This window comes from Labeo rohita, chromosome 16 (genome assembly GCF_022985175.1).
Source record: "Labeo rohita strain BAU-BD-2019 chromosome 16, IGBB_LRoh.1.0, whole genome shotgun sequence".
Classification (NCBI taxonomy): Eukaryota; Metazoa; Chordata; class Actinopteri; order Cypriniformes; family Cyprinidae; genus Labeo; species Labeo rohita.
Window position 1 is genome coordinate 6183 of NC_066884.1, and position 11949 is coordinate 18131.

An 11949-nucleotide genomic window follows, 5' to 3' on the forward strand; every position below is an offset into this window, starting at 1 on the left:
GTTTTTAAATGCTGCTAACAGCCTGAAGATGTTGTCATACTGGGCTTTTCATTCTATTCATTTGTTTATATCTATGTTTCATCTTTCACTGCACACCAAATTTGATGTATTGTTGCCTGTAAATTTCTGTAAAAGAAAGATTTTGAGACCAACAGAAAGATCTAAACTGCAGCCTCTTTTCCTGAAGGACTTTACTTACAGAATATAAACTGCAGCCTCACATCTTCAGTCAAAACAATATTCATTTCACAAAACTTTAACATTGAGGCAAACAGTTACAGCCATATAAACAAACTGCACAATTACACTTAAGGATATCAGAAATAAAGACCACACGCTGATAATCTCTGCATTTATGGTTTTCTATGGACTTTATTTTAAAATAAGCCTTGCACTATAAACATGTATAGTAAATTGTATGACAGACAGACAGGCACAGCAGTTCATCTACAAGATTCATTACACAATACACAGTTAATATTATAAGAATGATAATACAAATCTATCGACTGACCTTTTTTATCCTCCACCCAATGTTTTTGTACACCTTTTATTTACTGTGTAAAAGGAACTTGCTAGATATGAGTTTTTTGGTAACTGCACAAGGTGCAAAAAAACGCACAACTGGCATTCTAACGAACATCAACAGACCTCAGTCGGGGCAGACACCATAATGAATTTAACATGGCTAAAAAAAAGATGTGAGGGATAAACTACAGTCTTTACAGTGGCATATACTGTAAAAATGTACTGAATCGTACAAGATTCAAAACAGTTGTATCTCCTGAAAGTTTTTTTTAAAAGATGTTATGTTAGTCAAACGATGAGCATGTTCTTAAATTACATTACAATCCATTGAACACACTTTACTTTTCCTCACAGCTTTATTTTCATTCCTGTCAAATATTAAAGTTCTACCCCAATTAAAGCCTATTTACATCACATGTATTACAAAAAAACAGCTATTTTAGCAAAGCCATGTCAAAAGATTTTCTTGAAGGAAAACCTGAGAGACACTTGAAATGTTAAATGCCCTAATCTTATTTCAGAATCGTTTTACTAGACGGCAGAGAAAGTTGATATCTGTAAACATTATTGCTGTTTTATCTGCTTATTTTCTTGGGATGTGTTTTTGGCATAGGGTTACAGTTTGAGCACTTGTGCAAATTCTGTAGAAATCTTAAGAGCCTCTCATTTCAAGAGTGACTGTTGAATTAAAACTATTGCTTTTGTTCATAGATTCAGGTCAGAAGTGTCAGTGTTAAGACTATTCCAGTGATAAATCCCTTAGAGAAGTTTACAAATGTGCAATCTTGTTCCTGAAAAAATGCAGCTGAATAGAATTGGAAAAATTCATGTTGAATCTAAATAGACAGTAGTGTACAGGAATTAAAACAAAGCTCCCAGTAGACATAAAAAATAATAAAAAAAATAATAATACAATGAGAACGAAGACAACGGAGCCACAAGTCTCTCTCTTTCACCTCCATTCAGATGCAAAGCCCATCCTGAGATTTCATTGGGTGTTGTTGGTACAGTGGGCGGAGCTCTGGTCAGCCTCCAGCAAATCATCTTTGGGTGTCAACCTTTAAAAGCAATTAAAGCATGTTTGTTAAAAGCAGTAGAAAAACTAGATCTGCTGAGATTCTCTCAAAGGAACATACCAGGTTCAACAAGTTAATCTGTCTTGTTTGTCTCTCAAGTCTGGAAAGTACAGGACAGAAAATATTCTGAATTATGAAGCTTATATTTTGCCGAAGCATTTACATAAACTCTTCAATATAAAATAAGAATTATCCGAGCTGTGAAGTGTCGGTGATCGCCACATATACAAGATGCCCTTCCTGGTATTCTGCAGCATATAAAGCAAATAAAATAATAATAATAATAATAATAATAATAATAATAATAATGAATGCACTAGTCTAAAAACTGAACATGAGTAAAATACAGCTTCAATTAGAATGCAAATGATGGTAACATGAAATGGTCAATACATGAATCTGAAAAAAAAAAAAAAAAAATAATAATAATTAGAATGTCATAGAAAAGTTCATTTATTTCAGTAATTTATTAAATAAATTCATTGCACACAGACTGAAGTAGTTTAAGTCTTTGATTCTTTTAATTGTGATGATTTTGGCTCACATTTAACAAAAACCCACCAATTCACTATCTCAACAAATTAGAATACTTCGTAAGACCAAAAAAAAAAAAAAAACATTTTTAGTGAACTGTTGGCCTTCTGGAAAGTATGTTCATTTACTGTATATGTACTCAATACTTGGTACGGTCTCCTTTTGCTTTAATTACTGCCTCAATTGGGTGTGGCATGGAGGTGATCAGTCTGTGGCATTGCTGAGATGCTATGGAAGCCCAGGTTTCTTTGACAGTGGCCTTCAGCTCATCTGCATTTTTTGGTCTCTTGTTTCTCATTTTCCTCTTGACAGTACCTCATAGATTCTCTATGGGGTTCAGGTCTGGTGAGTTTGCTGGCCAGTCAAGCACACCAACACCATGGTCATTTAACCAACTTTTGGTGCTTTTGGCAGTGTGGGCAGGTGCCAAATCCTGCTGAAAAAAGAAATCAGCATCTTTAAAAAGATGGTCAGTAGAAGGAAGCATGAAGTGTTCTAAAATTTCTTAGTAAATGGGTGCAGTGACTTTGGTTTTCAAAAAACACAGTGGACCAACACCAGCAGATGACACTGCACCCCAAATCATTACAGACTGTGGAAACTTAACACTGGACTTCAAGCAACTTGGGCTATGAGCTTCTCCACCCTTCCTCCAGACTCTAGGACCTCAGTTTCCAAATGAAATCTCTCATCTGAAAAGAGGACTTTGGACCACTGGGCAACAGTCCATTTCTTCTTCTTCTTAGCCCAGGTAAGGCGCATCTTTTTCTTCCACACGTTTTCCTTCCAATCAACTTTCTGTTAACATGCTTAACATGATTGTCTTCTGGACAACTGTCAGATCAGCAGTCTTCCCCATGATTGTGTAGCCTAGTGAACCAAACTGAGAGACCATTTTGAAGGCTCAGGAAACCTTTGCAGGTGTTTTGAGTTGATTAGCTGTTTGGCATGTCACCATATTCTAATTTGTTGAATTGGTGGGTTTTTGTTAAATGTGAGCTAAAATCATCACAATTAAAAGAACCAAAGACTTAAGCTACTTCAGTCTATGTGCACTTAATTTATTTAATACACGAGTTTCACAATTTTAGTTGAATTACTGAAATAAATGAACTTTTCCACGACTTTCTAATTTATTGAGATGCACCTGTATATACCATAAATTTAACATATCCAATGTGTATTTACTCTTAATACTGATGTTGCTAGTGGATGGACTGTGTTATCAAAACAGAAAACTGCATATAATCATTCAACGTAATATATAACACGAACCTGTGTGAGCTTTCAGTGTGGCTGCTGATCCGACCGGTACTGTCGGCTTTAACGCATCTCTCAGCTGGTGCCGTTGAGCCAATACGCTCCTGAACGGACGCCTCTGAGGAGCGATGCGGATCAGAGATACTCTGGCTTGGGATGTAATGGTTGCGGACTGCCGTGGAAAGAGGCGTGTTGTCGTGGTTACTGGTGACAGGTGTGTGCATGCCTGTGCTGGTGCCCATGGACTTTGACACGACCTTCAGCTTGTGTGAGGACGACTTGTAGTGTTTTGACTTGTGCTGCACGCGACTGTTGTGCTTGAGGAAAAACTCGCAGGACTCCTGCAGAACGCGCCTACTCTCACTGATGGGACTAAAGCACAAACACAAATAAAACACATTGATTATACCATTTGGTTATACAGGCAGAAAAAAAAAAAAAAAAAAACTTCCTCAACATTAAGCCCTCCTGTGAACACAATTTTGCATCCACAGCAATACCATTCTATGGGGGTGATTTATTTGTTGTTTTAAATTATATGCATTGACAGTGGATAACTTGGCAAACTGAATACTCTCTATGTCATAAACGATTGGGTTAGGATTAGAGAAAATGTCCTCACTCCTTCTTGCGAGTTCTCTTGAAGAATGACGCCCACTCTGAGCAGGTTTTCTTACTGCTGACCCAGAACACCGCTGATATTCCCACAACCAGCGTCATCAGATATTTAATGAGAAACAGCGAGAGCTCAGGCCTCTCCACATCAACACTCTACGAAAAAAACACAACAGAAGTCAGGCAGACTCAATGCTTTTGTAATGTCTGCATCTACAGCACAGGACCGAACGTCTCACGTGACGGGAGCAGGGAATGCTGTATTCCTGGCAGTGCTGGTTGATCCAGCTGTTCTCCCAGCTGCTGCGGTGGGCTTGTTCGTACAGGTAGCAGCCGAGCAGCACCAGCAGAGGGAGCAGGTACAGGCCGCTGAAAACTCCGATGCGGATCATGAACTTCTTCAGCTTCTCCTGGTTCCGTTCATCATGCTGGATCACCTGACGTACGCGGTTCAGAGACATGATGCCAGCGAGTAGCAGCGAGAGGCCGACCAGCACCGCGATCGCCAGCGGAGCCACGACAAACCAGCGCAACGCCGCCAGGTCATACAGGCCCACGAAGCACACGCCACTGATGCCGTCTCCCTCCACCTTATTGAGCGCCAGCAGCACGACGGTGAGCGATCCGGGGAGACCCCAGGATACCGTGTGGAACCACACCGCCTTCTTCTCTATCGCTTCGCAGCTCCACTTTGGCCCCGCGGCCAAAAACCAGGTGATGGTCAGAACGACCCACCACACCATTCCCGCAGTGGAGAAGAAATAGAGCAGCATGAAGAGCAGCGAGCAGACGCGACTCTGGGCTCCCAGCACAGCCGTCGACACGCGGCCTGGCAGACTCGGCTCGTTACAGGCCGCCGTGTTATCCAGCAAAAAACCAACAAAATAGACGAGAGAGACAAAACTGTAACAGACGGAGTAGAAGATGATCGGTCGCTCAGGGTAGCGAAAACGCTTCACGTCAATGAGGAAGGTTAAAAATGTGAAAAGAGTTGCACATAAGCACACGACGGAACACACGCCGATAAAGGTCTTGGCTAAGTGAACTTCATGCGGTTTAAGGTACATGTTGTCGCATGGCGGAGCACAGTCTTGAGCCCCAAGGAAAGAGCCGCCCACACCGGGACGAGTCTTCAGCTGAAGGGGGCACCAGAAACCCAGATCCCGACTGGAGGACAGAGAGCTTCTGGATGTGGTCACTTCCACAGCTGAAACCACAGAACCGTCAGGAGAAACGTGACACGACTCCAATCTATGACACCAGAGACAAAAAAAAACAAAAAATATTTACTTAGTATTTAACTATTCACAGCTCTAAACACTAGGAACGTGTAAAACTTTAAAATCTCATGATGAATCTCATGATGAATCTGCTGTGAATCTGCTGTGAATCTGCTGTGTCGCGTCTGTCAGACAGCGATGAGACGCATTACTCGGGGATATGAGGATACAGCAGCACTTAAATATGTAAAATAACATGTAACTCGTCCCATAACTAATATTACTTATTTACTTTTAGTGCCATTTCATCATCTATCTTCATGGCAAAAACTAAGTTAGGATAACACAATTAGTTACACAAACACAAAAGAAAAACCAAGCAAACACAAAAATACAGCAGTTAAAAATACTACAATATCACATATATAAAAAATCTTTTCAGTCTTTTCTGGTAACATCTTACTAAACAAGTCCCTGAGTCATAAAAATGTTTTGTCCCATAACTAGTCCTTTTAAGAAAAGTGTTAGTTACTGTCCTTTGATCTCTCCACAACACTTCTCAATTAAACGTGTGGGTTCTGGATAACAGCAGCAGCTTCACAGTAATAAACAGTGGATGATGCAAATTGAAATATAAGACAAATCCACATTTAGCTGTAAAGCAGCTCTACAATCAGTCAGCTCAAGTCCGTTCAGTGTGAGTGTTAGCATGAAAAACTATCATCTCTAACGCCCTATTCGCACGGGATTAGTATTACCTGGTGACTTCTAGCTGTTTGTAATAATTGTGACGATCGTCTGTGATCTTAATCCCATGCGAATCATCCATGTCTGTCATTTGTAAAGCAAAAAAATCTACCCTATTTCACCGAAAACAGAGGTTCTGTGATAGTATTAGTCCCGTGCGAACCAGCATCTTTGTGATTTGGCAGGTTTGTATATTATTTTTTTCAAGGTTTTTGTTTCCTGTGTGCCTTTTTATGCATCTTTGAAGAATGGAGTCTGCATCGGAATGTTCTGATAGTATTTTGGGCACGGGTCATATCACCATATAAAACTATATAATTTGCAGAAAGACGAAACTGAAATCCATCAGAAGAGCGAAAAAAGAATGATTAGATGGAAATGGATGACATGTATAGCAACATGCGGTAAGGTACATTATTCTGGTTATGATATATAATGTTACGCAAAGCCTTAACATCAAATCTGGGAGAGAAGTCAGTACATTCAAGTAAAATCACAGGCTTCTGTTATCCCCTACAAATGCGCCACACGAAATTCAGATGTGGACAGGTCATGTCTAAATCACACGAGGTCCCCGGATAATTCTAATCCCTTGTGAACTGGGTTTAAGAAGATGAATCTGTTAATTTAAATACATCTTCTTTAAAGGCACCACAACTACAGATGTTATAAACATCATTAAATGCTTCTTGGACTAGTCAAATTACTCTCAGCAGCCATAAAAATGTTGTGCTTTACTGACCGATCCAAGTGAACAGCTCCAACAGCAAACATATAATATTGTTTTTAGAAATCAATTCTCTTGATAAAGCGTTAATCCTTGGGGGGAAAAATGTATTGGTTTTTGAATGGGGAAAAAAACCCTCATCAATGAGCAATAGAATGTGTGCAAAAATGAAATGTAAAAGTTTTACATTGAACAGTACTTGATTGTTTGACCAACTGACCGTTCCTGTACATACGTGACCTTTTATCATATAATCACACTGGCAGAAAAAAAACAGACCCAACTAAGTGATAATGGCATTTGTTATTCTATTTCCATGAGCGATTAGTTTTGAGACTGATGACGGTCTACGCACCGGTCACACTGCAGCTCGGACGGCCAGCTGATTCCAAAGGTGAGCATGTCTCTGCTGCAGTCGGACAGCACACGCTCACACAGCTCTCTGCACGGCCGCAGGACGTGCGTGTGTTTCCTGCACTCGGGAACAAAAGCCTGGCACAGGAACAGATGTACGTCAGGAGAACAGCGCAGGTTGGCCAAAGGCATGAAGTGCTGCACGGACACAAAGAAGGAGAGACTGATGGTTGTTTCACACAAGTTTTTTCCTACATGGCTAATCTCAATCTTTTAAACCATTCCACACTTTTTTCCTCAAACATAAAATCATTTACTCTTTAATAAACATTTCATGTTCATTTACTGATTTATTTGGACAAGCAGGACTATTTAGAGTCAGCTGTTCAGTATCACAAAATAAAGCCCAATAAGAGTACCTGCTGACTGTACGTGATCGCTTACAGTGAGCAACAGTAGAAAGGAATACACAGAATCACAACATAAGTGTGCGTTTTTGTGAGAGTGTTTTATACAAACAGTAATGACTGCAGACGGCTCTCCCCTCCAGTTTCCTTCCTTCCTTGTTTAAATCAAAGGCTGTAACAAAAGGGCCGAGGGCTTTCCTCTCGCATATTACACGAAGCCCATTATTTGAACTACAAAAGCAGTCAGTCAGACCTTCAGTATGTCAGTGAAACCGATCCCTGTGAGGGAAACGCAGGAATGTGCTCTGAAACACACCGAGACACGGCGTTTACCGGGTAAAGACTAAAAGGAAAGCAAAGGATGTGACGTATGGTGTCCCATACTCCCATAATTTTTGCTCTGCATTTCACCCGTACAAGTGAACACACACAGCGAGTAGTGAACAACATTTATCTGTGATCAACATTTATCTAAACTGATCCCCACACTACAGCCTCAAAATATAAATGCTGGAAATGTGTTTTTAAAAGTACAGAAACATGACCCATTTTGATTACATGAAATAAACCAAGTGTCGTTTCCCACGTGCTCCTCGGTAACTTATGCTGTATTCAGAGCTCACATTAAAAATGACTGATTTCCAATTTGATTTGAATTATTTTAATGTCTCTTCGAAGTGCAATGACTATAAACTGAAATGAAAAGCACAACAGCACACCCGCCTAACATTTTTAATTACTAAAACCGAGAATTTAATTTACCGGGAATTATAATGGCCAAGCCTCACAGGACTACAGACATGGATTCAAATGGCCTTCTGATGACCTTCATCAAACATTACCTTCATCTTTACCGCAGCGATGTCCTGGTCATAGTGCTCAAGCATGTTGGGGAAAAATGTGGTGTTGTACGGCATGCCGTGGCACCATTGCACATGTACAGGCTCGCATGTGAACGACGTGTGGCTCATGCAAGAGTCCACCATGAACAAACCGATGCTGAACCACAGCAGGATCTGCATGGCAGCCGCTAGTTGAGCCCAGATGATTCAGGAGGATCTCAGGATATCAGAGTCATCAGATGAGCCACAGAAACCTGCTGGACACAAACATACACATTAACACATGACAACTCACATCATATGAACAGAGATTCGAAACGTCGGAGACAAAATTACCTCTATAAAAAAAATAAAAATATATTTAAAAAAAAAAAAAAAAAAAAACCCACACACACACACACACACACACACACACACACACACAATGAAAAACAAAAACGGACACTTTAGTTTAACCTCTTGCAAAAACAACGTGAAATGAGACACAGCCAATTCAGCTGATCATCTGGAGATTAGAAACTTACGATCATTTTGATCAGTCATTAAAAGTACACTTTATCCGAAAAGTAACATTTCGTAGATTCTTAAAGCGTTTTTGTGGTTTGGTTTCTGTAACGATCGTAAACAGCTCTGAAAACTGTCATTTTAGTTCAAAGAAAACACGCAGCTTGTCTTACTTCCAGAAACGGAGCACTTCCACTGTCGCCCAAACTCTGTTTATTTGTTCTTCGACACCATTTCACTATGTCTTACTAGTCGTACAATGTTCTGTACTTCATTCTCCACCTGAGAATCTATTTCGAAAGTCTCCATATATCTGTAAATGATCCTCAAAGGCCGAAGAGAAACAATCGCTTTGCTGAAGTTTTCTCCTCCCGAAAAAAAAATGTCATTCTTGTTTGCGCATGCGCACAAGCGCAACCCACCTTTACAGAGTTGGAGCCGCACTGTTCACACAGCTCAGCTGTGAATGTATAACAACACCTAAGAAGAGAGAGAGAAAAAAACACTGAATACAAGATATAAACTGATTTATTTATTTTAACCATTAAGCACAGTTTATAATAATGAAGTACAAATACTTCACTATCGTTTTTAACTTTAGTTATGCCATATTTGGTATTTATACGCATACAGAGTTTGGTTACTTTTTTAGCTTTTTAGAATATTTTCTCTTTATTACTCCCATGCATTTATCCAGACGAAAACAATTAAATTATAAATAAATAATTTCATACATACATACATAACACAGCATTAAAAATGTAGCTGCATGCCCTTCGGTGATATCCGACTTTAATTCGCCAACGAATCATTTGAGTCGAATCAAATTGATTCATTTGAAGCTTGTCACATCGTTTTAATTAATTTAATTTTAATGTACATTATTACAATACATTTCTCCCAGCCTGGCACAAATGACTCGATTAGTGTAAAAAAAAAAAAAAGAAAGACTTAGTTCCGGGTTCCGCCTTCCGAAAAACAAAATGTGTGGTGATTGGTTATCTGTCCACTGCGTTGCGATTGTCGAACAGCTTAGGCGGTGTTTCGGTACTGCCACGCCCCTTGTCAAAGAAGCAAGTTACGTGTACAACTGTTAGCAGAAGTTAGATTAAAGTGATTCTTACGTTTTAAATATGGATATTTTTCTTACAAAAACGCAGCGATTCGCTACAGGAGGCCTTTATTAACCCCCCGGAGCCGTGTGAGGCAAATTTAAATGTAACTCCGATTACATTCGTCTGAAAGAAGGAAGGCATATACACCTAGGATGCATGGAGGGTGAGTAAATAATACACTACAGTAGTGCTGGGTCCTGTCATCAGCCTGTGAGATCGCCAATACATGATATTATCGTGCTAATGTATTTCATTATTTACATAGTTTCATTGCCTGAAACCAGCTTCAGCATAAGGCTAAAGCAGCCTAACATTATCAAAAAACATCATCACTGATTAGCCTAGCCTAGCCTACACTCAAAAAAATGAACTTTCGCTGTCGTTAGTTTCAGTCTATACATCCATGTTAACATTACTTAAAAAATGCATGTAACGCCATGGACTTAATATAACTGAGTGGTTTCTACAAAAAACTAACATTGTCAGCTTTGCTTAACAAGTGTTTGTTCAGTCAACTTAACAATGCTGAGTGAAACGCACAAATTAGTAAAACGATGTAGGATGGACCTTTAGGTGCACCGTAGCTGCAACAGAAGACAGACAAACCAGGAAAAGATGCGGGTGATTCAGCTTGTCAGGTATGAATTAAATTTTTTACCATCCTGTTAAATACTGCTTTGAAAAAGTGATTTAAGTCTGCACAAAGGGTTTTTATTAAAGTTATCAGTATATTTTGGTGCCTGGCAATGCTAATCTGTTTCATACAGTCTTTACAATTACACACTGCATAAAGGTCCTGCATAAAACTGACAACTTTTAAAACTGGAGTTTGGAGTTTCATGGAGTTTGTGTCCACTGAAAGTTTTTTTTTTTTTTTTTTTTTTTCAGCTTGAAAAATGTCTGTTGTTAAACAACAGTACAATTCATTGAATGCACTGTAACCTATTACTTACAGCCCTATTTATTCCTGTCTAAAATTAATATGACCCGACTAAGGTCTGTGGACACATAATTCTCAGAATCTTTGCTTTTACTGGATGTATTGCTAAGTGATGTTAAATTTGCAACCTGCATTTGTTGGTGTAATGAAAATTACTGAACAGCTTTACTGTTTTCATGCCTTTTAGGACTTTGAATGCTGAAAGAGACCTGGCTAATACAGCCATTGGAATTTACATCATCAAACCTGGTCTGTGACCCTCCATCAGGTTTTGGAATCAACTAAAAGTCGAGATGTCACCTAGGCTTGTGCTCTGCATTTGAGTGTCATATACAGCATGAATCTGTATTACATCACCAAGACCTTGGGAAGAACTTTTTCTGTTGACAAGAATGCTGTTGCCTATCTTGAACTGAGAATGATTACAATTTCTTTAATGATTACAAGTTGCTCATTGTAAGACCTTGAGAAGAAAATAAATGTATTTTGTTTCTAAAAAATGCTTGACATTAATGTTTTTTTTTTTTTTTTACTTGCACTCATAGAGCAAATAATTAATAAGGTAATAAGGTAAATTAAATTAATAAATGAGTTCACTTTATGTAATAAACTTTTATAAATTTAACATAAAATTATTAAGTAAACAACACATATAATCAATATATAACAGTGACAAATTCAAATGATTTGTATTTACTATAAGAAATTTTGTCAGCTTTACTTGAATTTTTTTGTTCATACAACTAAATTGTTACTTGTACAAATTACTCAATGTAGTTGTGTGGAACCACTTGACAGTCTTTTTAAGTAAGTCCAACAAATCATTTTTTGAGTGTATTGTAGTGCAAGTTTATGCATTTCAAAAAACACTCACATTGTAAGTGAAGCTAAGGTTATCTTCATTGTATGATGAATAAATCTCTTACCACACACTGTACACGTCTGCGACGCGTTACTGCTCTGAATCAGCTACTCTAGTCAATGCTTGTTTATACCCCGCACTGCGGCTCGTTGAAGCGGCTCTGGGTGCTGCATCCTTAGGGTAATCCCCCACCTCGTCCACGCCCCAAAAATTCGAAT

General features: G+C 38.9%; 1 protein-coding gene across 4 annotated transcripts; it reads right to left on the reverse strand.

Moving 5' to 3' along the window:
• Window positions 1–224: 224 nt before the first annotated feature.
• On the reverse strand, window positions 225–9224 carry fzd6 (frizzled class receptor 6). 4 transcript variants are annotated; one of them, XM_051131762.1, is made up of 8 exons: window positions 8988–9224; window positions 8311–8564; window positions 7063–7259; window positions 4253–5264; window positions 4021–4169; window positions 3414–3770; window positions 1665–1704; window positions 225–1586 (listed from the first exon to the last, which is right to left on the reverse strand). In XM_051131762.1, exons 2-8 carry the CDS (start codon window positions 8488–8490, stop codon window positions 1569–1571), a joined length of 1953 nt encoding a protein of 650 aa, XP_050987719.1. In that variant the 5' UTR covers window positions 8491–8564; window positions 8988–9224; the 3' UTR covers window positions 225–1568. The 4 variants fall into 4 exon arrangements, with proteins under 4 accessions (XP_050987719.1, XP_050987717.1, XP_050987718.1 ...); XM_051131760.1 differs by lacking the exon at window positions 1665–1704 and having other exon boundaries at window positions 8988–9223; XM_051131761.1 differs by lacking the exon at window positions 1665–1704 and having other exon boundaries at window positions 8311–8567; window positions 8988–9223.
• Window positions 9225–11949: the final 2725 nt, after the last annotated feature.